The sequence below is a fragment of the Netta rufina genome, assembly GCF_964035555.1.
Source record: "Netta rufina genome assembly, chromosome: 3".
NCBI lineage: Eukaryota > Metazoa > Chordata > Aves > Anseriformes > Anatidae > Netta > Netta rufina.
The window spans coordinates 42,946,677-42,974,512 of record NC_140125.1 but is presented as its reverse complement, the minus strand read 5'-3'; the positions used below and the strand labels follow the sequence as shown (position 1 = coordinate 42,974,512).

At 44.4% G+C, this 27,836-nt stretch overlaps 2 protein-coding genes across 2 annotated transcripts; both read right to left on the bottom strand.

Annotated features, from left to right (window-relative positions):
* Positions 1 to 5,459: 5,459 nt before the first annotated feature.
* Positions 5,460 to 14,759, bottom strand: PRPH2 (peripherin 2; the record flags this gene model as incomplete). The annotated part of the gene is made up of 3 exons (XM_084285317.1): positions 5,460 to 5,696; positions 11,210 to 11,456; positions 14,179 to 14,759. The coding sequence occupies 3 exons, from the start codon at positions 14,757 to 14,759 to the stop codon at positions 5,460 to 5,462; spliced, it is 1,065 nt and encodes a 354-aa protein (XP_084141443.1).
* Positions 14,760 to 22,557: 7,798 nt separating this feature from the next.
* Positions 22,558 to 25,218, bottom strand: TBCC (tubulin folding cofactor C). The gene has a single exon (XM_084284129.1). The coding sequence runs from the start codon at positions 25,126 to 25,128 to the stop codon at positions 24,052 to 24,054; it is 1,077 nt and encodes a 358-aa protein (XP_084140255.1). The 5' UTR covers positions 25,129 to 25,218; the 3' UTR covers positions 22,558 to 24,051.
* Positions 25,219 to 27,836: the final 2,618 nt, after the last annotated feature.

Here is a 27,836-nt window from a genome sequence, read left to right as displayed (position 1 = left end):
CGCATGGCTCATGCCGAGGCAGGAGCAGCAGTGACAGCAGAGCAGGGTCTCTCCTCTCCCTCTCCTCCCACCTTCAGCATCCACTCCTAGCCCCTCACCAGTGACCCAGCCGTAAAATACTTGAGGAGGGCGCATGCCCCTAAGGAGCGTGTGCCTGCATGAGCAGCGCTCCTGACCCGGGGCAGGACACTGCCAGGAGAGACAGAGCAGAGTCTTTGTCCCACTGGAGCCAGGGGCGTGCTGCGGTGGTGAATGGCAGAAACACTTCTTTGGGATCTAGACATTCCAACGTGAGTCTTCACCTCAACCAAATGCTTCCTGAAATGAATTTACTCCATTTTTAGCATTGTGAGAATAATCTGAAGTACTTTAAAACAACAACAACAACAACAACAAAAAAAGACAAATGGAGAATAAACTTAAATTCTAGGCCCTAATTAATGTAAAATGCTGGGGTTAAAACAAAAGATGTTGTCATAGTTTACTTAAAATATAGCAACATTACAGAATTAATGCTATTTCTACTCTTAAGTTATGTAATTAATGAAAGGTTCACTTGTCTGTTCCTTGTTTGTGTTTGGCACCTGTGTTTTCTATCTTTGGTTTGTTATTTGTGTCAGACAAACCTGTGTGTAAACCAGGAGAACTCCCACACACTTGAAAAGCATTTGCCTGAGGCAGAGCTGTGCTCTCTGGAGAGGTAGCTTCGTCTGGGAAGGCCGAGAGCAATCATAACAGGACACCTCTGTGTTTTGGGCCTTTGTGTCTGAGCAGGTAAACCCTTGAGCGCTCTGCCCTGGTTTTCAGAAAAAAATTGATGTCTTTCATAAAGAACAAAACTTTACCTTCACCCTCCTACCAAGGTAGCCCCCTGGGGAGCTGTGCGCCTCAGAGCTGTGCTGGGAACCAGCCCTTTGGGCTCCTCCTTGCCCTGTCCCCAGCTGGGGCTGTGTCTCACCCACCTGCACGTGTCTGTCCCCAGGTTTTGGGCTTGTGGCTCTCGGCCCTGCTGTGCCAGGAGCACAGTGTTGAGCTGCTGAGGCTTGGCAGCCTGGTGAGGAGCTATTTTAACCAGGCCACAGGCTGCAGACCTGCTCTTTGATCCCTGCTCTCCTGAGTTTTCCTGGGACACCTGATTCCCACACCAGGCTCTGCACTGGGAAAATTGGCTTTGAGAACAAGTGAATTGTTCTCAGCAGGGTGTGGAAATGTGCCCCGTAAGGAGCTTAATCAATTGGTGACCTTCACGTTCTTCAGGTGCTTCCTGCAGCTCTCCCACCTCACAGACACACTTTGGGTCGAAACTCAGTAATACCTGTGAAGTGACATGGGCCTATCAACAGCAGGTGCTTGAAGAGGGTGGCATTTTACCACTGGAGTGTTTCAGACAGTTACCCAACACAACAGAGCTGGTAATATTTAAAAAAAAAAAAAAAAAAAAAAAAAAAAAAAAAAAAAAAAAGTGTTCAGTGTTTCAGATTTCATTGCAATAGCTGCGTTCCTGTTGCCAGAAATACATTTGCCTAAGCCTTTGTCTCCTGCGGGGGGCTGTTACCACATGTCACCATTCTATTTTTCTGGCCTTATCTCTTAATTAACTAATCTCTAATAATGCTCTTTACTTTTTTTTTTTTTTTTTTTGAATAAGTATTTGTGATCCGTCCCCATTTTACATCGATCCTTGTATGAACAATGCTTTTCTTTTTTTTTTTTTTAAACTGAGCAAACACGTCAGGTGAAAATAAATAGTTTTAGGGAATCCTCCTTTCTTTATGTCAGCCTTGAAACCCTCCCCTGAGCACTGGTTCATGCGCAATCCCCAAGAGCCTGATATAGCATTCCCATGCTCTCTGCTAAGCTGCGTGCATGCAGTTGTCTGGTATTATAAAATGTCCAAGCTCATGTAATGCATGGAGGCTAATCTCATCAATTGTATTAAGGCTACTTAGGCATTAATAGCTTTAAGGAAGCTGTTTATATTTTCTCCTTTAAAGCATTTAATGAATGTTCTGTGTCCATTCAAACAAATGTCACCGTAGCTGCTGTTCCTGTGCAGCCATACGTTTTGAAAAATAAATGATATTTCTCAGCAGTTGGCACTACAAGGCCTTGGGTTCAATCTCAGACATGGGTACTTGGATTTAAGCCAGTAATCCATATGGAGGCACCGAAAAAGAAGCGGCCTGGTTTGTTTGAGTTAAGCTCACATCCTTCTGAAGTTTATTGGTTTGAAAATCAGGGCACTGCTCTGGAAGTTCTTGGGTTGCTTCAGGCCAGCAGGTCTGGGTATGTAAGCTTTAGGCGTAAATTTAAAATAGTGGAAATGTTTTCCTTGGAATGTCTGTTACAAGTTTGAATTAAATGGGGTGGAAAAAAAAAGGTTTATAAACTCAGTTTAGCTGATTGCTGATGATCCTGAGAATGCCACTGATTTCAGTTGAGCACTTGAAGTCCAGACCCATGAAGACGATGTAATTCTTTCAAGAGAATGGTCTACCATGCTCTAAAATGGTCTGCCAAATTCCATTTCTAGAAAGAGGAAAGTGATTTAGGAGTCTACACACCTTGACACGTGACAAGTGGCAGTTTTTCTCTCAGAGCTATTTGTCAAGGTGAAAAGCTTCCCTATAGGAGTGCATAAAATGGGTCAAAAAATAAATTCAGAAGCAAAAAGCAGTAATGCAAATTAAAGAAATCTGTATTAAATTGTATGTATTTAAACATCTTCTTTAAAGAGGTTTTTACTTGCAATATAATTTTAATACCTAAACTTACATTTGCAGGCAGCAGAGATATCTTTATCTAGAACAGCATTTGCCATCTCACAAGAAAATATATTTAATATTGGACGAGTCATATATTACAAGTAGTATTTTACAGAGCAATCATGTTACAATCCTGCAATAATCATGAGATGTTACAAAGATCTTCATTAACCAAGAGGCTTTATTTTAGACAGCGTTAGCATATATACTATTCATTCTTACGTGCATGAAACCCCAATTCCAGCTTTATTCCTCTTAAATACATCTTGGATGGTCTCTTAGATATACCTCCAAGTTATACAATGACACTGTTGCTTTTGGAACTGGCTCCTCCAAGGTGGTCTTGAAAGAATAATTTGACAATTTGTTATGTCTCTGGCAACAAGGTGAATAAAATAGAGACCACAGATAATGGAGAGTTCTGTCTAAAGGAATGGCCTCAGCCAAATTTATAGGACAGCAATAAATCTACATCACTTTGAAAAACCTGATACCTGGTCAATTAACTGCTGTGGATCACAGCACACTGAAGCCTTGCAAGGAAAACTGTAATCCTTGTAATGCAGCCCTTATTCATCATGTATTTCTTCCAAAAAGCTCTTCTCAGATAAACGTGGCCATGCCATACGCCACTGAAAACCCTGTTCGTCTTTTGCGGGCCAGCTGAGCTGAGCAGCTGCCTGTACGGGTTTCTTACCAAGAAGAAAGCATCTGCTCTGTTCTACCCTGTTCTGCTGTGCAGAGTTTCCCTCAGCAAAGCAATCGATGATAGGCTGTGGTGAATTGCAAGTTGGCTTTTTATGTTGGTGCCCTCGTTCTAGTTGCTCTTACGTGCACAAGGACAGACTCAACTTAGCCTTTTTTTCTTGTTGTAACTAAAAGTTTTGGTCAGCTTTTAAAAAAATAAAAAAATAAATAAATGGAAGGGTGCCATAAATACCTGCCAAAATCAAGCCTTGTGTGCAGCTGGCCATCGAGATGCAGACCACGGCTTGATGTACAAACCCATTCCTCCTACCTGTGGACTGCTCTGCCCATCCACAGAGTTACTTATCAGTTCGAGCAGAAGCCGGAGGAACTGTGATTCTGCTGTTTTGCTGGGGCAAGTGCACACGTGATTGCAAATGAAAATTAACGAGCTGTGCAGTAATGAGGCAGCTGCAAACATGGCTTTGTTTGAAGACTGGCCACTGGCCAGGTGCACAGGACCTGCTGAGAAAACTCTCACAGGTATGCCCCAGGGAAGGAGAGGTTTTGCACAGCTGAGCAATAAAAAAGCGTGGAGCGTGGCTCTTAGCTGAGGGACAGAGATGTCAGGGCTGGTGTGTGGAACAGGTGGGGGTTTGCTCTCTGGTTTCTTTCCCCCTAACTGAGCTTATCTGGCAGCTGCAGAAAGACACAAGCTGATGCCCTGTTCCTTTACTGCAGGCTGCACACCACAGCCAACTTTCCACGTTTTGTTGCAGTTATATATTAAAAAAAAGTCCTCCAGCTACGACCAACGTTTGCAGAGATGTACCACATGCAAAACGTACCTTTCCTTTGACTTAAAAGATATAATGGTGGGTACCATGTCACTGATGAGGGAAAATATATGTTGCAAAATTTGCATGCTGGGGACTGATTTAAACTTGCTTTTCCCTGGCCTCAAGGTTTGAGGTTTGGAGTACTTGTGGATGAATGGTATCCATTTGCTAGGACCCTGGAAAATATTTAAAGTGTTAGTTCCAAGTACCCCCCTTTTTTTTTTTTTTTTTTCCTTCTTATTTTAAAAGTAGTTGGGCTTGAATACCCTGGAGAAAGCTATGAGATTACATACTTTTAAAAAACATCCAGAATAGCCATAGCTGGCACATGCTTATAGCATTGATTCCACCCACTAGAAGAGGAATCTTCTAAGCTTCTGCTTGTTTGAGTACAAGATGAAGCATAAGTCTACAATACACTCATTCAGGATATACTGGCTGAAAAAAAAAAAAAAAAAAAAAAAAAAAGCAGAAACAAAACCCATAAATCTTGCCTTGGTGTTGTTTTCATACTTGTCCTGTTTCATTAAGTTACAATGTTTGCTTAGTACATAAATTATCAGTATAAGTTTGCAATTTGTTCTATTCTGTACATCTTAAGAATACAGCAGAAAATACCATTGCTTAGCACATTAACAAGAAATCACATTATATGAGAGGTTTGTCAAAATACTACGTTATATACAATTCTGGAAATTGTTCTTCCTTTGACTTCTAACATGTTATTCTCCAGAAAACCAAGCTGTTTGTCTTTAAAAGCTAAGGTACATAGAGTATGATGATAAATCAACCTGAGGAAAAAATACTAACATTCAAATTTCACTTTTAATTTCAAAATAAAATGGAATGGATCAGTGTGACAACAGCATTTTTTTTTTTTTTTTGAAAACTAACCATCCCTGGTAAGGGAACATGTGAGTATTGCAAGTCCTAGTGGGGTCATTTTCCCCCAGAAGTTATGAATATGGTGTACTCGTAATGTGGATAAATGCATTATCCCAATGTGCACTATGCTGTATGCTCTCATATTTAGATAATATATATATAAAAAAAAGCATGTGTAGCAATGTGTATTCTGATGGTTGATACACGGCTTTTAAAAAGTAGGTATTCACAGTTCTCAGTTTTTTTCATTCCTCTTTTATCAAAGTCCACATCATTTAGGAGCTCAACTGACCGTTGTGATGGCTGGAGTCTTCCCAGCTTCTTCTCCTTCAGCCCCTTCGGCGCCTGCTTCCACCTGATTGAACTTACCAATCTTTTTCAAGCTCTCCAACGCAGACTTCAGAGTGTCCTTCAGGCTGTTCTCTAGAATCCACCCTTCACTTTCACACTCGGGGTCTTCAGGATTTGGGATGCTTTCCAGAGCGGTGTGCAAAAGGCGCAAGCCAACCATCACCGATGTCTGCACCATGCAAAGGAGAAGACAGAGACTGTCAGAAAAAGCTTCCTATCCCTGTCTTCCACCCTGCCTCCAGAGGCTGTTTTTAGTCAGTTTATCATCTTCTAACACCAATGAGAACAAGTGACCACTTACTGTTTTTAACAACCTCATAGGATTTGTTCTGAAAATGGTGGATGATGCGTCTGTTATCCTATCCAAATTCCCAAGGAAGTGATTACATCTGGTCTTCCAAAACCATGATGGGTTTAAAGAAGTTGGCATCCTTGTAATTGTTTACATGGTGGCACCTCTGAGAGCTGTCCTGGACCTGCAAGGTGCTGCTTGCTGCTAGGCTTTTGAACTGGAGATGGAGGAAACTTGCAAACTGCCTCAGGTAGCTGGGCAGACTTGAAGTTGGGTATCAGGCACATAGCGTGGCCAACTGCAAAATTCACATCGGGCTTTTGGACTCATTTGAAACAAACTCAAGCATGTGTTTCTGTGGACCAGTCGTTAGACTTTTTACCCTGGTCATCCTGCCTATGTATGATCGGTGTCTCCAAACTCTTGGAAGACTAAAGCTACCATTGGTTACCCTCAACATTTTCAGATGTTTTTCTACCTTCACTCAAGGCCGGAAAGGGAAAATCATTGGTCAAACAAACCAAAAGGGAAAAACATTGGTCTAACAAACTTCACCAAATACTTCAGTATCCAAATGCAACTTCTCATCCTCTTTAACATAGGAAGACAGGACACCTGACTCCTTGGTCTTCAAAAAAGGTTCTCATGACCCTGAATCTGGAAATAGTCTAATTTTGTTGTGGACCTACCTAATACAACAATGACTTTAACCAATTGAAGCACCACTCTATAAAGGCCACAAGAAGGGGTAAGTCATATCATTCTAGTCACAAGATTTATAGTGTTTGACATCTTCCTTTCAGTGAAACCCAGTTTTCCTGCTCTCACTCCTGGTACTAATATCTTTCGTAACAGTGGTTGTTGTGAGTAAAGTTTAATATATTAACAGGTCTGGACCTAAAAGCTTATTTCCATGTTGCTCTCTGCCTGTGCTACCTCACTGTATGTCAGCAGTAGCTTTTTCTTGTGATTGACTTACTAAGTCCCACCGTTTGACAGCAAAATTAGATGTACTCTCAGGCTCTAAGTCACTAAATATGGTTTTGCTTTAAAGAAGAAGATGCTTGTGTTCAAGGCAGCAGCTGATCTGCCCTTGGATGAGATTCTGTAGCATTTTCTCTCAGTTTAAGACTTCCTTTTCTTAAAAGTCCTACTCAGAAAGAGTTTTGAGTCCCCAGGTGTAAGAGGCTTGCTAAAAGCTGTATGAAATGCTCAACCTCTCATCACCTCCTCTGACCTGAGCCTGTCTTCTCTGCCAGATGAGAAGAGGGTCCAGAAGATTGGAGACAACGATCTGGTAAATTAATCTGTTTCCCATATGATAGCATAGGGCCTTAAACCATCATTTTTGCTGAAGTAATTTATGTTGTAAGTTATGTATTTCAAACCTTCCATGCAGGCAGCTTTTCAATAGTCACATCTCTTTCCATTTGCAAATCCTGGCTAGGACACTTAGAGCTGCATGCAATGCACAGATCACATTATCAGATAAATTATAAATGAAAACTGGACACGTCTGCTACCTCAAAAATGCCTCAGCATGCTTCAGTTTTGTAGGGATACTTAGAGTTGACCTAAGTCTGTAGAAATATTTTGAGGGACCTTGATGAGCCTGAGAAATGGGCTGAGAGGAACCTCACAAAATTCAACAAGGGGATGTGCAAAGTCCTGTACCTGGGAAGGAAAAACCCTAGGCGCCAGAACAGGCTGGTGACTTGCCTTCTGGAAAGCAGCTCTGCAGAAAAGGACCTAGGAGTCCTGCTGGTCACCAAGCTGAACGTGAGTCAGCAATGTGCCCTCGTGGCAAGGGAGGCTAGCATTTTAATGAGCTGCATTAGGCGAACTGTTGCCAGCAGGCTGAGAGAAGTGGTCCTTTCCCCTCTGCTCAGCACTGGTGAGGCCACACCTGGAGTGCTGGGTTCAGTTTTTGGGCTCAAGAGAGACATGGACAAGAAAGACATGGACACACTGGGGGGAGTCCAACATAGGGCCATGAAGATGACTGAGGGACTGGAGCACCCCTCCACTAAGCCAGAAAGAGCTGGGGCTGCTCAGCCCAGAGACAAAAAGGCTCAGAGGGATCTCATCAACATACATAAATACCTGAAGAGAGGATGCAAAGATGGAGCCAGACTCCTTTCAGTGTTGCCCAGTGCCAGGGCAGGAGGCAATGGGCACAAAGTGGAGCATGGGAAGTGCCCTCTGAATGTCAGGAAACATTACTTAAACATAAAGTTGACTAAGCATGGGCACAGGTTGCCCGGAGAGGTTGTGTAGTCTTAATCTCTGGAGATGTTCAAAAGCTGCTTTGACATGGTCCTGGGCAACCTGCTCTAGGTGTCCCTACTTTAGCAAGGGGCTTGGACCAGATGGCCTCCAGAAGTCCAGCAGAGAAGGGTCCCACAGCTAGCCCAGGCTTGCTCAGTGATGATTTACCCTGGCCAGTGAACAAACCGTCATGAAAACTCTTGTCATTTTACAGCAGCTTTAGAGTGGCAGGAAGAACAGGCCTGTGACATTTCTCCAGGGCTGGGAGGGCTCGTTAGGTCTGCATCTGGTGCATCCCCCTGCACCACAGCATGCTTAGCCTCTCAACCTATGCCAGCAGAACATACTCTGTTCTCCGAACTGGTCCCTTCTCCCTTGCTGCCTACGGGCAGGTTTTCAAAATTATTGTGTGCCTCTTCTGGTGCTGAGTTCCCCCCTGGCACATGATGTGCAGTGCACATTCCACTCTGTGCCTCTCCTGGGCTCCCAGCTCCCATAGCTCAGCGCTGTGCTCTCTCTGTGGTGCCACGCATGAGATGAATTTGGCACCACACATTTTATACAGGTGAAGGCCCTGGCATGGCTGGGACCACTGCTGCCCTCCCACCCTTGATTTGAAAGGCTTTATTTATAGTAGGATGATGGTTGGACCAGATGATCTTGAAGGTCTCTTCCAACCTTAATGATCCTATGATTCCTATGATTCTATTCCAGCCCCCAGTTTTCTCTTCGCTGGCTGAGGCAGGTCACAAAGATGGCCTGGCTTGCTCTGCTTGACCTTCTGCAACCAAGCCCATCTGTTTGCCAGGGTTTAGCCGGAGGCGGCTTAGCCAGGGCACCGTGTGATCTTTTTTTTATCACCCTCATGACTGATTGTCACTCCAGGGAAGCCTACAGCTTTGCTAGTAAAAGCAGTATGCAGATAATAATATACTTGCAGAAAATACAGTGGGCTGCATATATTTAGTTTTTCCAAATAGAAGTCCTAACACTTCAAAACAGGTTTGTACAGACACTTGAGACCCCAAGGCAGTGCCACAGAGACTTGGTGCCTGGAGGTAACAGTGGTGAGGAGCCCTCAGTGCCCCAGGCCCTGCTGGCAGAGCCCTCGCAGGCCCCACGGTGGTTTTGGCCACACAGGAGGTGCCAATGGCTCTGGCTTGCACCAGTCCCAGAGGCAAAGTAACACAGGACATACTTTTGTGTTTGCATTTTTCCTGTAATTTCTCAGCACGCTGGCTGAAAGTGAAATACAGCATGTAGAGCCCACAGCCCCACTCCCACTGTGTTCCACCCTGGTGAGGCTGAAGCCTGACTTCACCAGGAGCCCAGGCCTCTGCTGCGCTGCTACTCAGTAGAAAACCATTTTCTACTCTGACTGCAACTTAAAGAAAGTGGTTGTATTCCAAGGGAGGATAAATTGCTGTCTGCTTCCTGCTTTGCTTCCTCCCTTCAAAGTTTCCCCTAAAAGCAGAGAGAGTTTGAGACCAAGAACTGGACCTGTTATTGTGGTATATTAGGTGAGTCATAAATATCCGGGAGGGCCAATTAATATAACCTGGGACTGCAAGTGCTTGTGAGATTTTTTTAAAGCTTTGCCCCGAATGTCCTCTGATTACCTGAAAAAAATATCTCACATTTCATTTCAAAATAGATGAAGGAAATAGAGAAGATCATATTTCTCATTACTCCACAGGCTGAAAACACTACCAGTGTGGAATTTGAAAAGTTAGAAATAAAATGCTGTATTTTTATCGCTGCTATTAATGTTAATGTATCACTATCACTGTTCTCCCAGAAGGCAGCAGAGTTATGTTATGGCTTCTACTCATGATTTTTCACAGCTGGCTTTAGTATTTCTGTGCAATTTTCCCCTGAGTTTTTGAATCCCCTTCTGATTTTCACATACAGCTGAAATTGCCCTCTCCTCAAGGACTCAACACTTGAATCTGTGCTGATAGGCGCCAAAAACTTCTGTTTTCTGACCAGCATAACGATGCTACAAGTAGGTAGGACATCTACCAGGTGTGCAGAGTAGTTATTTTTACAATAACACAACATGGAGTAACTTTGTGATGGTTTTATTTTCCCACTCAGTTTGTAGATTATTTGGGTAGATGTTTGTTTTTTTAAAAAGCATGTTCCTCCCAGGGAGGAGTAGACTCGTGCTTGGAACAAAATACAGTGCATCTTTTTCTATTTGTGTTTATCCAAATTTTGAGAAAAACAGCCAAACCATTTCGGATAGGTGATGCAGTTGGGCAGCAGCCGTTTCCAGTGTCAGAAGCAGCTTGCTTTGCTCAGCACCCTGCAGCAACCCTTCCTTTCTCTTCCCTTCCCTTCTGCCTCCCAGCCCTCACGCGCCAGCCCTCGTGCCCCTTCCATCCCACGCTCCTTTCGCATTAGCACTGATTAAACACCACAGCGAGAAAATTGGCTGTCTCCTAAGGGCAGAGGGACATGTTTTTCTCACATCTAATGGACAGTATTTTAGTAACTTCAGGTTTTGGTGCCCTCATCTGTACTGGGCAGTATTTTCACCTGTTTACACATATACAACAACTTCTGGAAGTACACTAAAATAAAATTAATCTGTCTGCTTTGCCTAAACCCTTTGTGTGTGTGTGTGTGTGTGTTTGTGGCCAAAACCATTAATGGGACTGATGGAGAACCTTAAATCAAATGCTGATCTGAAGCTGGACACTCTGCCTGTGTTATTTTTATCACCGCATAAAACACTTAATTACACTTTCTGTCCCACAAATTGATGCCATCTCTTTCTGATGCACTGCTCTAAGTACTTTCTATTCCCTACTAGTGGGAACCTGGGTAGAAATAATATACCTGGAGAGCTGAGCTCTCTGCATAGGGCACAAAGCTGGTCCTTTTATTCCCCTTGCTCTGGGGATGCTCAGCCCACTACCAGGCTTCCCATCTCCAGGCTGGGACCTTCCAGGCCTGCTGATGTCCACTGCTGTGTGGGATTTCCCTGCCACAGAACAGTGGCTGGTGATTGATGTATTTTACACAGATTTTTGGGTCAGAAGTAGACATAGGTCTGGCCAAGCTAGAGCTTTGGCAAAGCAGGGTGAGGGAGAGAGGGCACCGTGCCAACAGGTTACCTCGAAAAGCCAGACGAGGAGGACGACGGCACCCATGGAGCTCATCATGCTGCTGTAGTAGTGCAGGAGGGCTTCCCGGCAGCCACGGCCCCAGAGGTTGAGCTCCTCCGTTTGGTAGTCGTAGCTGTAGTGAGCCGAGTTGTTGGTGACCTGGTACTGGATGCAGGGCCTTGGGGAGCTGGGGTTGCAGCAGCTGAAGGGGACACCATCAACCAGGTACCGTCCATCCACGTTGCTTTTGATTCGACTGCATGCAGGCAAGGGCAGAAGGACGTGTCAATGTACACATACATGTAAAGACACACTGCAGTGAACTTGAACATGGAAGGAAGCAAATGAAACACAGATTTTCCACAGTGCTTCCTAGCCATGCAACTTCTCTGCATCCCTTTTTTAGAGAGTAACATTCCTCCTGGGTGGTTTTCCTCCCTAAAACCCTTCTCCATGTCAAGGTTGCTCTGAATCTATAGGTAACCCTTCTTTATGGACACAAGCCCTCTTGAGTGAGTTCCTCAAAGAATGTAATGTTTAAGAAAAGTAGCGAGAAAGTTAATGAAAAACAATCAGAAAAGAGTGATTGATCACTGCATAGTTAGGGTGGAAGGACTGCTGGAGGTGACCTGACTCACAACAGCCTTAGGACCCACTATACCCTGCTAAATCATTGATCCAGCAAATCTAGTATCTTCTCTTCAGTGACAATAGCTCCAGGAAGGGGCTATGCATTTATTATTGGCTTGGGAAGGTATCCAGTATTTAAAACATGAAATGTGTTTCAGCAACAAGATGTTCAGAAATTCCTGAAGTCCTTGCAGGAGCTTCCCGACTATAATTCATCTGAGACCATGGTTGCTATCAATAAATATACATTTAATCCGGTGCCTTATCAAGATGCTTAGACAGGAGATATTTAAAACATGAGTAGTTCCACTGGGGCTACAGAAGAAAACTATAATAAGAGCACTGTAACTCTAATAAATACCATTTTACTTAGAAAATGGTACAGAATTGAGAGCCCTGGTGATTTAGAAAGGAAACAAACAAACAAACAAACAAACACTGAGAGTCACTTGTAGCTTTTAATAACAATATTTTAAATTTGTGTTATAGAGATGATGACAAAAGCCCAGTGTGTCAAAATTCCACTTTGCAATCAGCGCCTAAATACATCTAAACACCAAATGCGGTTCATTCCCATTGATGTGTAAATGCTCCACGAGATCCAGAGAGATTGGATCAGACCTTAATTCTACAAATAACCTAAAAATTGCATTGCAGAGGATGGACTCCCACCTTCCCTAGAATTAAGGAGAACCTTGCAACTGACTTGAAAGGGGCCAGAAGATCCCACCAGGAATACGAGCAGAGTTTGTGCCTCACCATGTAGCTCAAACCTTGAATTCACTCATTAACATCCATCTGTGAAATTTTAATGCCCCATTTCCTGTTTCAGCAGCACAAAGAAATTGCTGTGAGCCTCGGTCCCAAATAAGACATCGTTTATTAAGGACAATATAACCTTGTTTTCCCTCTGTGCTTTGTCCTTCCACTGCTAATGGATTAAGTTATAGCTCTCAAATCTCCATATAATGCTGGCAAGGTGAACTTATTATGTTTTCAAGTAGTTATTTATACCCACAGGCATACCTTCGCAGCACAAATACTCCCTTATTAAATAGTGAATGTATCTGTTATAACCCTGCAGTGCGATATGTTAACCCTGTAAGAGTTTTCACTATACCATCCTGGTTGAGAATTGTAAAATCTGCAGACCACCAGCTAGTCGAAACAATATGCAGAGAGGCACACAAATGAAGTAGCCTTTACACTGTCGAGCAGGGATCCCACGAGATGCACAAAGCTTTTTGCAAGAGTACTTCAGACGTTTTTAACATACTCAGTATATTTAAAAAGCAGATGGCTCCTAGTTTACAAGCCTCTCTGTGTAACCATCCAGTACCAACCTAACGAGTGACATTCCCAAAGAAATCAGAATAAAAATCTCTTCCTCTACTGCTTAATTTATTAAAAGATTGTGGCTATTTATGCTCAGCATTAATTTTTTCATTTCAAAAGTTCATTTGTTCTCTTGTTTATTTTTTACTTGTTCTTACTGCGCCTAAACTCATTTTGAGATTAATACCTCTTTACACCGACAATAGAGCCGTTAAGGTGGTTCTGGTCAACAATCAGTTCTGGTTTGCATAGAGGAAGCTAGCGCGTTTTCATATGAAGTTTAAAAAAATAAGCATGAATATAGATTTTATACTTTTTTTTTTTTTCACATGTTTAAGAACATACAGTGCGCCTGACTGTAAGAGACAGTATATAAAGCTGGGAACATTGATGGATGCTGACAGACCCAAATTGACAGAGTGGTGAAGCAATCCACTGAGTGAATTTAATAATGAATTCTAAATCTTAAGGATTGAAAACACACGAGTTATTGGTAAAGCATTTCTGTTTCTGCTTCTTTTCATGAGATTCATTACTTACCAATATCTAAATTGGAGTTTTAGAAGCGGTGTCAACCCAGTGGCCTCTGCATGGAAACTTAGGTCTTGTGGAAATCTGCTTTAGGTACAGTGAGGTTCTGATACTTTGCTGTTAGCCACACGCTTGATTTTGGGAGTAGGAATGTGTGGCTTGGTGTAATGAGTTTATAAAGAGGTAAAAGATAGAAAAAAAAGGTATTTTTTAAGTCTGTTTACATTGCACCATGTAAGAGTGGGAACTGCATTTTACTGCTTTGCATTTTACATTCTGGATAATGTTAGAGGAATCTGGCAGAGGAGAAGGTAATCTCACTGAGCATTTGGCATCTCTATTAAAGCAAGAACAGAGAAAAAAAGAAAAACATTTTATACAAGAAAACCCTGCAGTCAGCATCTGTTGTGATGTATATTTCTTTAGCCTAAAGCTGACCAAATCATGATACTATGCAATACAAACCCCACTAAGTCACTTACTCTTTCACTTCCTTGGAGCTGAAGTCCAGGTATCTGTTGCTGATCCACTGAATTTCAAACCAATCTTTGAAGCCATTGTTTCCACAGCATTTGAACTCAATTTGGAGCATGTCAATTGTCTTCTTCATGAAGCATCTTCCAGGGGTGTCTGTGTCCCGGTAGAACTTCATGCCGTTCTTCAGCCCCTGAGCCAGCGTGCTCTCCAGAGAGCCCCGCATGAGAAAGCAAATCAGAGCGACGAAGAAAATGAGTATGTTGAAGAGGAAACATAGTGCCAGGTAGGGTTTCAGCAAAGGTTTCCACTTGGCAAATTTAGTGGGATCCAGAGAGTCGTAACAAATTTTGCCAGCAAAACCATTGAAGGCGCAGGATAATATACCCATCAATATCAAAGAATTGGGCACAAAATGGCTTTCAGAATTGTCCATCACTTCGCTTCGCTTCCGGAGCTCAATTTTGAGGAACAACCCCATGCTAAAAACAATGATTCCAGCAAACACTGAAAACCAGTTCATGAGCCATAGTCCCTGGGCTAGTTTTACCCGTTTCTTCTGGTTGAATTTGACTTTCAGCAGTGCCATCTTTGCAATACGTGAGGTGTTGAAAGGTTTCGCAGCCTGAACCCCTCTTCTCCGTGTAAGCGATTCGAGGAAGAACCATTCAGACGTTTAGAAAGGCTCCGACCGGCACAGCCTGAAGCGAGATGCTGCACGGCCCCTCCATCTTGAGCTCCCCGTGCGTGGGTTCAAGCAAGCAAATACTCAAAGATCCAAATTAACAATTTCTCATTAGTAAGAATAATGGGCAATTAGCGCCTACAACTATTTCTGGTGGTTCCTTCCAAGCAAAGGAGAAACAGTCTCAAGGTTTCAAATGATTTGATCTGGATCTGCACGACGTCATTCTAATACCTTTAATCATTTGATCCAATTTGGAGAAATGTCTGTCAACAGATGAGTGGAAATAATCCCTCATTTTACTATTTAGTAGATTTGGGCTTTCTTGTGATAGGCTGCTTGGCAGAATGTGAAAACCCAGCGATATAAAAAGATCCTTGTTAACAGAAGAACATGGATGGTTTGAGGGAAAGGGAAAAGGGCTCTGAGATTAAAAAAAAAAAAAATGCTTTTTGAATACATGAATACACTTCCTCTGCGTGACCCTGATTTATTCATACCTACAGCCAGAAACACCTTTCCAGTCCTCATCCTCCCCTGTTTACCCGAGACGACATCCCGTGGCTTATGCGTTCTGGAAGCAGCTAAGCATGTTGTTTACAGTGACCTAAAAAATCCAAGCGTGGCATTTTCTATTTACTTTCAGGCTTTGTACAATCTCCGGGCCTTGACAGGAGGGAAAGCGAGAGGAAAAGTTCAGAGAAACTCAATAAATAACACACACGTGCCTGCTTGGAAAAGCTCTGCAGTGAAGAAAAATGAACTTAAAGAAAAATCTGACCCCACTGGGCTGGAGCCAGCACAGGGAGGGAGAAAGGGGCTGCCCTAGGGTGGGGATGGAGCCTGTGCCCTGGCTGTCCTGGGGAACGTGGTGGCACCCGCTGCCAGCACGGGGCCTGCCTGGCAGGAAAGTGAGTGGAAAAGTAAAACACAGTGCTCTGAAAACAATGCTTTTGTAGAACTGCTGCTGCCTGGTACCATGGGTGCTGCTTAGTTATTGCTTGAGATCCTGAGATACTGGAGGTTTCTCAAGTGATGATGAAGGGTCAGGCTGCTGTGTTTTCCTGTGCTAAGTCAATAGCAGGTCTTAGTGATGGCCCTCCCCTGGCCTGTCTGGACCTGGAGAGCAGCTAGTAACTGGGCTTTTCTTAAAGCAGGTCGGTTGTGTCACTGCTGCCCGCACAGGTGAGCGTGCAAGGGAAAGGAGGAAGGAAACTGCATCGGGGCTGTTCTCTCTGCTTGCTGAGAGGTGGATGAAAAGGGCTATTTCCTGGGAGAGTCTCTTAAATACTTTTGTGCAGAAACCTATAGCACTGCAATAACCTCTCTCCTGGTTTCTTTTATCCTACCCATGCAGTGCACTTTGCTACATTTCACTGACTTTTCCGGAGCTCAGCTGGGGAATACAAGGTAGTTTGGAGGGTGTATTTATCTGACAGCCTGAAGTCCATTATATATAAATGAACCTGATTTTTTTTCTCCTTTTCTTTTCAGTGATGACAGAGTGAAACTTTGGTAAGTGTAAACAAACAAACAAACAAACAAAACATAGGACTATGAATCAGAGGGATATACAGTGAAACATGTTCTGCTCTGCAATTAACAGGACAAGAAATAGTAAAACTGCCCACAGCAGATGTAAGCCTGGTGCCACTCTGGGTACTGGGAAGTTTGTATTTGGGGGCACAGATAAGCCTTAACACTGCTACCTTAATAACTTATCATTCAGATGCCCACAGTAAATATGATGAATCAAGATTATGTGATTGGATTGTGTGCACTGTGGTGTTTCCTGTTACTTCAGGAAAAGAGATAGCGAAACAGAACATGTAGCATAAGCCTCAGGGCTCATTGGGGCCTCCAAATCCACCACCTTACTCCTCTCCTTAATGACGGTATCAGGAGAAGTCCTGATAAACAACCTGTAAGTGGTTAACACTTTCTGGGGGATGATCCCTGAATCACCTGATGCCCAGGAAGGTGATTCACAATTAGGCCTCTGAGACTTCAGGTGATTCCTTTAAAGTCATCACTGGGAGTAATGAGCACAATTAAAGCAACCCAGAGTTGGATGTTTGCTGTGTTTATTTAAGTAGTTTCGATAGGCTGATACAACTTGATGCAGTAAAAGCTACTTGCTTATCAAGTTGGGTTACCATACTGATAAGTTTTAAAGAGGATTACCGATGGTAATTCATGTGCTTTTGCTTAAAATAAATAAAAATGAAGTCAGTGCTTAAAAAGTTGAGAGTTGATGTTTCCAGCCCATCCCAGACAGAGGTGGCAAGCCCGGCGTGACCTTCAGCAAGCTGGTGAACTGAGGGGTGTCTCCAGCACGGTAACCTAGGGAAGAGGAAGGTAATGGGGGATCATAAAAAATGTGGTTTGGGGTGTGGACAGTATAGCAAAGAAAGATGGTTTTGTCTGTAATCCGCTCTTCTTGTAAATATTTACCTTGGCTGGGACTGGCCTTTAACTGGGTAAGTTTACTACCTCCTTCTATTTCAAATAGAAAATCTTGAAACTGATCCATAGAAGACAAAGGCTAATTGCAGCAAGGATGGTTGAGTTAATGGTCTCCTCAGAGGTTGCATATTAAACAAACACACAATTCATACGCTGTTCCAGAGGAAAAAAAAAAAAAAGTTAAAATATTCAAATGATTATTGATCTGCTAGGACTCACTGTGAAAGTGTTCAAATTCAAAATATTGTTCCAGAATTGTAATATCTACTGATAACAATGTAATACTGATACGTTTCCAAAAAAGCTAACCTAAATGTAACACACAATGTTACCAGTTAACTTTGGGAGGGGAGGAATAAGTTGTTTTTAATACCTATGATTCAATCTGGTATTTGCTATACAGTCTGCTGCCCAGCCCTGGACCTACCATTCTCCTTACCAAATCTTCATGAAAGTGAAACAGAAAAGGCAAATTCCCTTTATACAGGTATACCCTACATGCCTAAATTATTAAAGTGCTTTTAGGTGGTAGTAAAAATAATTTCTTGGCCTAATATGCTTCATTCATGCTGCTCTATGATGTGAAACAGTTCGCTTTCTTACTGGTGGTTGTTTTGTTTTTTTTCTTCCTTTAGAAGTGGTTAGGTGTCACTGCAAGGATGAAGGTGCCCCTTTTAAACATCATAGGATATTACTGTGTGGAGCTAAGCAATTTGTTTATGTACTGTAATTCATGGTTTTGCTTGGGTTTATACCCGTATGGTGTGTATGAGGACAGTGCTAAGGCACAACGCTATGAAATGGCTGTGCTGTGTGGTATGGATAACAGGAGGAGGAAAAGTCTGATTTGTGACTTGTCTCTCCTGCATCACGCCAGTAACTGGGCGGGCTGCCCTGTTTGTGGCATGTGAAGTGCCTGCAGGCCCTGAGGCTGGGAATGGAGGCAAGTGGCTAAATCCAGTGCCTGGGCTGTTGTGTGCCCCGGGAAAGGTGAGGAGGGGCACTGGCCCCTGTGGTTCCCCAACAGCACTGGGGCGTACAGTGGGGTCTTCAGCGTGGTTTTGCTCTGGGCAGTTCCCAGCACTTCACCCGTCCTTCATCCACAGTGTGCTCAGAAAACACAGTCTGTTCTTGGACCACAAGATGCTCATTGTGAGTATTTATTTGTATGATTGTGATGCCTAGGGTGTACTGCTCACTGCTGAAAGAATAACTTATAAATCAACGTCTGTACTTGCAGAAATAGGTAAGAAATATGTTGGGAATTTAAAGAAGCTTCCAAAAGGATCACAATAGCCATTATTACAGGAAAACAGCAAAACAGATGGAACCTGAACTCAGATAAATTAGATCATGTTGTGAAAGGAAATGCTGAAAATCCACAGGCTTCTCTTGCTATTTGTATCTATCCTTGTGTATGATGAAATTGGCTTTTTGGAACAGTGCAGCCTATAAGCTCTCTTGTGTGGCTGTCTGATCTGCAACAAGAAGGCTGCACAGGAAAAAAAAAAAGCCTCAGTCATAAGTGGGGAGGGCCTGATGGAAAGTAGGAGACGAGGGGAGAGCTGAGCAGCAAAAGGATGATACGCAAGGGAGGGAAAGACGTGTACTTGTCTGCAGGCAGCTCTCAAATCCAGCAAGTCTGCCCTCAGATCCCACTCCCACGTGCTGGGACAAATCCACTTGGAAAGACAGAAGTAGGTGGATATGGAAGGGCCCGGGGCTCAGTATGTTCAGTGTAAAGAACTGACGAATTGTTTAGCGGGAAGCTTTTGAAGTATTTTTGTAGCACCCGAAGCTTTTCCAGGTAAAGGCACTGACACTTGATCTTTGTCTATATATAATTATTCCCCAAATAGTGAAAACATATATTTTTAAATCAATTAAAAAAGTATAAATATAAGCTTTCAAATATATGGGTAAAAGTATGTAAGAAATTGTCGTGTGTACTTCTTACCTGTTTTTTTTTTTTTTCAGGCAATAATTTTGCTAGAACCCAGAACCCATCTAAACGAGATAGGGCTGGATAAAGAGAAAATGCCAATGTCTTCCCTTGTGGTCCTGCTATTCAGAGAGCCAGTGCAGGCAGAAAAGAGGGGCAGCCTCTCTCAGGGTGCGATGGCCAGGTGAAATGCTGGCCATACTGGAACCAGCAGTAAAACTCTCGGCTGCTTTTCTGGGATCAGGTTTTCTCACCACTCAACCCAAAACATCAACAAATACCAACACTCAAAGATCTGCACAGTGCTGAAGAACTCTTTTTGAATAAAACTATTTTGTTCTCAGACATGTGAGCTGTAAAAAGCTGAGTTAGATTGCTGCTAACAAAGTTACGTTTATCTGCAGATTTCTGTAAGGTCACCAGCTAGAGCATGGCAATCCAAGCAGCTTGTTTTTTGAAATGTTTTAAGAGTTAGCTCTCATGACTCTGGAAAACTGTTCCATGCCTCAGTGCTCTGCACGGTTCAGAAGTTTTCTGACCATTAGTTCAGGGCTAATTTTCACCTAGTTCTATTGTGCCAGTATTCCTGTTATCCTCATGATATAGTCACACCATGCCCCTGGCAGGTGTTTGTTTTCCAGCCACTGAAGCCTAGCAGAAGTTGTTGCTGTTATTACTATAGGGGATGTATTTCTAACGAAGCTCCTTATTTATTCTGGAGATGAAACAAACCAGAGCTGAAGACCTTGAGGAGACATCGTTCACTCCAGTCTTGTGTTGTGCTGGTTACGTGACTGGGGTGCAGCTCCCCACCACCCGTAGCACGAGCGTGAGCCTGAGTTTGCCGGCTGGCCACTAAGCTGTGAAACTGCTCCGTACAACCCAGGGCTGAGCAAAGCCTCCTTAACACGATAACCTCGGGAGGAGGAGATTCTTGCGAGCCCTCTGTAGCAGGTTAGACACAAAGCAATCCCAGCTCCTGGCCTACAGGAGGCTGGCGGGCGATTTTCTTCGTGTCAGCATTGCTCATTGTACTGAGGGAAGAAAGGGAGCGTGCTGCCCTCCTCCTCCAAGCTGCGATTAGCAGAGGCACAAAGCAGCTCTGGCCAGGCTGGCATTGTGTCTCGTTGACCCAGGAGAACAGAGAGAGCCTGGCACACCTCCTGGGACCTGCTGCTGCACAAACCCTGCCCAGCCCTGCCTGATCGTTCTCAGGTGCAAGCTTCAGAATTACAGCGTGGTAGCCAAGTCACTGTCCAAACAGCTCAGGGTGCATCATGACATGCTCCTTATTCTCTTTGAGGTTTGCTCGAATGTGATGCACGAGCTGCTCTGTCATAAACTCATCTAGAGACAAGATGGCATGCAGGTCCTGACTTGTTAAACCCATCGTAAACCCCAGGTGCTCTCAGTGAACCTATTTCATCACGTACCTGCTCAAGAAGTGTTCTGACCTCTTGAATGAAGTGCTTCAGCCTTACCTGCTGGCAGCAAGGGTTTGTTTCTGATGTTTTCTTTGGCAGTTGAGGCAAAAGGTAAACAAATACAATCAAGCTGCAAGTCTTGTGAACCAGCCTCTTAGTCTTACGGTGCTCATTGTTTAGTCAGTAAGTGGTTGCAGTGGAATACTCTACACAACTCTATAGTCTAGAGCTGCCAAAGCATCCCCAGTGTCCTATTTCCAAAATGTACACTGAGTACATCACTAAAGATTTTTTTTTTCCATTTTAGAGGAAGAAATTAGTTTAGTAACAGCTGGGAAATTTTAAATATGATTATTATATATAACTACCTGGTTAAACATTTTTGTATTTACTTCTACCATGCTTTTAAATAACTTTGTCAAAAAAAATAAAGGTGAATGAGTACACAATTCTCAATACATCTGAGTTCCCACTTCCCACTAAATTTGACTGAAAAATGAATTTCTCCTCAAGTAGCTAACTGTACTTCTGGGACATCAGCTGCTGTTCCTCTCTCACTTGCACAGTGCTTGCTGGTTCTCCTTTTGCTTCCTGGTAAGGCTTGCAGAAGGCTGGCTGTTCCTGCACAGGTGAGTAACACCAGAGCTGCCTGCACTCCTGCCGTCAGCAGCGTTCCTTCTGGGACACACAGACAACAACCTGCTAGTGCCTGTGCTGTCTGTGATTTCCTCCTACATGGGGAGATTTTTACAAGTGGCATTGTTAAAATAACACAGTGAACAGCAATGCATAGGTGCTTCTGTTTCTTCCATAAAAAAGACTTGGGAATGTTGCGATTTCTATACTGATACAGTCTATGAATGCACTGGCAATTCTGCTTCCGTTCATATCCTGCACTATTAATGTAACATTTCTGTTTCAGGAATTTAAATTTCTCCTAGAATAATTCTGTATTGGGAAATGAACATTTTTTAAAGTGCATGGAAATGTGCAATTACCTGTGTATATATTAAACAGCTTCATAAAAGCATGTAAAAAATTAGCTGTTCTCATACTTGCTATTCTGAAATCGCATTTTCTTGGCTTGTGTCATGCTAGAGAAATGGATTAATTTACCTATTTTATATTACAAAAGTAACGCTAATCTTTTAATGGAAAGTAATTGCCTGGAATGTCTTCAGCAATTTGCTGTAAGGTTATATTCCTGAAGGGTATTATCTAATAACTTTGGTTTGACAGAAGTACTTTGAGAAGAGGAACGTGTGAGAACTCGGATCTTAGTAACTGACCTTTGAAAAAGATTTTGGACCCAAGTTCAAGTCTAAATTCTGTGTTTTTAACTTGTTCTGTGGGTTTTTTTTTTGTTTGTTTGTTTTTGTTTTTCCAGACAATACCATGAACTAAGGAGGGACAGCTAACATAGCTACATGTTTACAAGCCAGTTTGTGAGGTCTCTGAGAAGCACACATCCCCGACACCTGCTGCAGCCCAGCAGCAGCATCCACTTGTCCAGCTGAGCCGCTGTCTGGCACCACAGGACACGAACATGATGCTTACACAGTCTCTACCCAGCAGAACAAAGGCACCTCTGTGGTTTTTACAGGCTCAACAGTTTGCTACTGCTAGACTAGAGGATGCTGAAGGGATGGATTTGTCACTACCAGGAAGTGATGGGAAGAAATATCAACTACACATTCAGGCTCTGTACTTAATTTCAACACATCCATCTAATTTAAGAGACTCCATCTAATCATACTGCTTTGACACCAAACATTAACAGCTCCGTACATTAAGGCATGACTAAGGGTGTTTTCTTTAAATCGATCTATGCTGCTGTCACTGCAGGGAAAAATCACCAGAAACAACTCCATCCAAAACAAATATATTTGAAATGCAAAATCCAGTTCAGACTAAGTATACATAACAAAAGTAAACAAAACTGAAAAGTTGTGAAAAATATTTAAAAAAATTTTCCTTCCCCCTTTAAATTAAATACGTTGAAAACAAATTAAGTTTTTTCTGTTGCTCGAAAGCAGTCAAGTACTCAAGTGAAGTTTCAAGTTTTTCATGGCAATGATGCAGTTTTTGATAGTTTAATTAGTATTCATTTTCTGTTAGAGGCACATACAACAGGGCAACAAACATTTTGCAGAGTTCTTATATACAATTCTGAGCTGCTGCTTAGGCAAGGTAAGGAGTCACAAGCTAAGGATGTTTTTGAATACTGGTTATTTCACCATTAACAGGTTACTGTACAAAAAGAATCATAACACTGATATTTTTACTGGTATTGAACGTGACAGAAGAAGTGGACTCGAAGTCACTGTGCACTAAGGGCCTTTATGCAAAGTAATGTACTATTTTAGAACTGAAATATCATGCTTGTCACATTTTAATTCCCTCTGCCAACATTGCACTTGATATACAGAAGCAGAGAGATGATCAATGATCACGTTTATCTGTGATCACAGCCAAGCCTGCTGGCTGGTACACAGACAGAGCAGTGGGATGCACCCGGACATCTCTGCCCTGAGGCTTCTGTCACATTCACCAGCACCTACTGCGTGCCCTAGGAAGCCTGCCCACATCTGGTTTTGTTTCAAGTTAAAACTGTTTGCAGAAGGAGCATCGTTTCACATAGCATTTTCAGTCTGCGAAGATTCAGTATTTCTGTAACCTCTACAGGTTTGCTTGTTTCAACCAGTCATTAGCATAGCAGGAGAGCATTCAATTTTCATTAGACTTTTTCCTCTTTATCTTGCTTAAGACTAAATAAAGACAACTGACGGATATCACCCATCAGCTGAACCTGGCTCCCCATTACATCACAGCCTTGTTCACCTGTCTGATACACTTCCCCACCTGTAAAACATCCCCCTCTCATCTTTTGTCTCTGTTGCCTCCCCCATACCCATGACTGGTCTGTAGTTTCAGCACCACAGAAATAGGACAGATTAGGCATTTGGTCTTTTTTTTGTCTGACTCCAACTTGTACTACTTGCAGATAATTTTAATTCTGTCTGGGTGAGTGAAAGCAGCACAACAGCTCTAGTAGAGGCTCACTATTATTTGTGTAGTGTGCCCCTTGCCCCACCTTAACTAAAAATGCTCAGCAATGAGGTACCACAGTAGTTGGCTAATTCCACAGTGAAATATAAAGATTATAGCAGTAAATTGTTTAAGAACAGTAAACTACATTTGACTGGTGTTTTTTGGTTAGTGAGGCCAGTCGTACATTGTAACTCACATTTTAAATACCTCCTGCAATCACTTTATAGCCTCTCAGGACAGAACTCCTCCTGCTTACGAATCAATGCGTTTACATCAGGATTTCTCCACGGGTAGGTACCAAGCTCCCCCGCGGTCAGTCCCAGCTGCTGACCCTCTCCTCCTCGGGGATGAGGCACCAGTTGGGTGAAGGCTTGTCGCTCGCCAGCCAGTCAAAGTCATCCACCAGGTTCCAGTTGTTCCTGCTCCTGTCCAGCCCGGACGACTCGAAATCCCCCTCGATCCCCGGGTAGCTCCAGGCGTAGGGCGCGAAGGACACCTTGCTGCAGTCCTCGATCACGGCCCGGCTGGTCACCTGTATGTAGAACCGGCTGTCGCGGGTGCGGTGCGTGCGGAGCTGCTGGCAGGCCACCACCAGCTGGCAGTCGCTGCAGCCGTCCACCAGCACGGAGGTGGACACGGGCCCGCAGAGCACGGTGCAGCCGCGGCAGTCCCGCACCCGCAGCGTGTTGGCGTTGCCCCGCAGCCGCACCCGGCAGCCGCGCAGCTCGGCCAGCACCACGTCGCGCTGCAGCAGCTCCGAGGGGCCCAGCTCCAGCTCCCGGCCCTCGGCGCCGCTGAAGCCGCACAGCGGGGGCCCGCCCGGCTCCCCCTCGGCCACGCCGCGCCCGGGGGCCGGCGGCTCGGCCGGGGGCTCGGCGGCGGGGCCGGGCTGAGCGCCGGGGGCCGCTCCCTTGCGCAGGGCGCGGAAGGCGAAGCGCTTCTTGGGCTGCAGCTGCTGCCGCCGCGCCGCCAGCGCCGCCTGCAGCCGCGCCACGGCCTCCTGCGCCTGGCGCAGCTCGTAGGGCGCCAGGCAGCGCACGCTGTCCGTCAGCAGCTTCTGCAGCGCCTGCAGCCGCGCCGCCGCCTCGTCGGGCGGGCCCGCCGCCAGCAGCTCCTCCACGGCCTGCCGCTCGCGGCCCAGCGCCGCCAGCACCACCTCGCTGCGCTCCTCCTGCACCGCCCGCGCCTCCCGCTGCCGCCGCTGCCGCTCCACGCCCTGCTGCCGCTCCGCCTCGCGGCGCTGCAGCCGCTCCGGCAGCGCCGGGCCCGGCGATGGGGACGGGGCCTGCGGCGGCTCCTCCGCGGCCGCCGCCGCCCCTCCTGCTGCCGCCGCCGCCATCTTGCCCGCTCGCCTCCCCTCCGCAGCCCCTGTGGCGTCGCGGCCGCCCATTGGCCGGCGGGGCGGGGCGGGGCGGGGAGGGAGGGAGGAGCCCCGGGCGGTTCTTAAAGGGGCCGGCGCGGCGCCGCGGGATGGGTGAGTCCGGGCGGCGGGCGCCCCGCGGGCTGCGGCCTCCCGCCGGGCTGCAGGACCCCTCCCTGCCCCGCCCCTCCCTCCCTTCCCGCGCCGTGCGCACGCGGAAGTGCCCCTTCTCCACGCCCCGCCCCTCCCTCTCCGGCCGCGCGCGCAGCGGCCGTTGGGCCGTTGGTGGGGGGAGGGGGAGGGGCGCTGTGGTGGGCGCGGCCCCGCTGAGGGGAGGGCGGGGGGGGGGCGGCCCCTTCCCTTCCCTTCCCTTCCCTTCCCTTCCCTTCCCTTCCCTTCCCTTCCCTTCCCTTCCCTTCCCTTCCCTTCCCTTCCCTTCCCTTCCCTTCCCTTCCCTTCCCTTCCCTTCCCTTCCCTTCCCTTCCCTGTGGCACAGGAGCTGCTGGCAGAGGGTGTAAGACAGAGCACGACAGAACATGGCAATGAATCCCATTCCTACAAGCTCCGTGCCCCATTCTCCTGGCACATCAGTGTTACCTGCAGTACATTAACTGTGACCTAATGCTACCCATTCGTACAAAACCATGATAGCCCAGAGGGTATTCTCAATGTGCAGTCCTCTCGTGAGGGCTTGAGGGGCTTTTCCCTCATGATTTTTGCTTGGAAGTGTTGGGACTGTTCCGTCACATAGAGAGCCTCTAAAACTTGCCATCGTCACCTGTCTGAGGAACACAGCTTAATTTCCGTGTCAGACATGGTACAACATTGTTAGGGGGTAGGACTGCCCACACACACGATGTCAGCGCGCTTAGGGTGACAGAAGAAGGGTGGCGAATGCCTGTAATACTTGCAATGCACAAGGGGCTTGCACTAAAATATAGATTATTCTTTCTTTGTCACTCACAAAATATAAAATTAAGGGATGCCAAGGAGCTGCCTGGTAGAGCAGGTTGGTAGAGTGTGCAAAGTACTGCAAGGTCATTGCAAAGTATTCGTATATTGATCCACAGCAAGCCGGAGGTGATGGTCTGTGAGGCTGATGGAGTAAGGGTGGGCAATGTGGTGGTCAGCGCGTTATGGCACCGAGCTGTCCCACTGCTGCCAGGTTAACCTGGACAGAGCTTTGCTTCTGAAGTATGAGGCTTTAAGGCATAACAATGAAAAGCTCTTATGTCACAGAAAAGGAGAATGCTCAGTCATGAAAAAGAGAAGGAAATCTTGAAGCATTCTCACTTGATTTTCTCTACCAGTATATTTAACTGATGCACTTGGTAAGTCTTTGGCATTTTTGCTATTAAATAGTCAAATCCACTCCTACAGTAATGTAAATGTAAATTAATTCACTGTAAGACAAAAACGATCCTTATTTGTATCTTGTTTCATAGGAAAAGGGTGTAAGTTTCACAGCAGGCCTTTTTGCTCCCACCAGTGTAGATAATACTGATAGTAACTGTGATGCAAGTTCTTATCCCATACATGAGAATATTCATAGACAAATAGACTTGTGCTGTTTTTTCGGTGTGTGTAAATATATAATATGGGGTATGGCTTTGTTATTCTTAAAGAGATGTGACCATGCGGATGAAATACAACATGTAAAATACATTTATACAGGAAAAAATTACAAGCAAACACTAATGTACACTGGTCAAAAAATATAACTCTCTATTTTATGCTGCGGTATAATGATTTTTTTTATGACATTCAGTCACTCAGAAAGAGATTTTTTTTTTTCCTGGAGCTGATTGGAGGTTTCAGTTAATGAGACACTTGTGAATAGAAGCTTCTGGGACAGATTGGAATCTTTTCACATTGCTAATGCACACAAATTATTTTGGGGTTAGAAGTAAAATAACCCCAGATACAAGACAGTAAAGTGTATGACCATAATGAAAAATCCAAAAAGGAGCAATAAAATTCTTCCAACCATCTCATCTCGATACTCCAAAATTACTTTCCACACTTACAATTTGAGGTTTCAGTATAATTGATATTGGTGTATATATATATATATATTTTGTGGTAAGCAAAGGCTGACAATTTTCTTCCTGACTTTGCTGCCAGCAACATTTATGTTTTAAGGCTGTTTAACATGCTCCAATATAAGCCGTAGAAAATAGAGGATTTACAATTTCCTAAGCAGTAACCACACCTAAATATCAGCCTTATAGCTTGGGCTTGGACTCACTTCGGTAAGCTGCTGCAAGCAGTCTAGCTGCTTGAGAATACTGGATAAAAGCCAGGCACATAGTTCTGCCTATAATTTATTTATTTATATTTTTCCCTGGACATGCTTTAGTTCCTCCCTGCTTTGGAAGTAGTTAATACTCATTCCAATCACATCTTTTGCTGTTGCTTGGGTTATATACTGTTATTTATCTTACGGGAAGTTGCAGGTTGCACATGCTTACTTGGAACTGCAGAAGCACTGTGGAACTCCAAAAAATAAGCTACACTACACATGCTTCTAGGTTTAAATCTGTATCACATGGATATAACTCCCGAATGCTGTCTACTTGGAAATATTGTACTGATTTAAACTAAGTCAACAGCATTAATGAGCGGTCTTCTTGAAGTGAGGTGCATTGCATAGGTTCAGTGAGGGTTCAACATCCTGTCTCATTCCATCATTATTTCAATAAGAAGGAAATACATTCAAGATCAATATAGGCACCTGG

Bases quoted from the DNA above. Each gene is read 5' to 3' on its own strand.
- TBCC (XM_084284129.1), bottom strand. From the start codon at position 25,128: ATGGGCGGCCGCGACGCCACAGGGGCTGCGGAGGGGAGGCGAGCGGGC.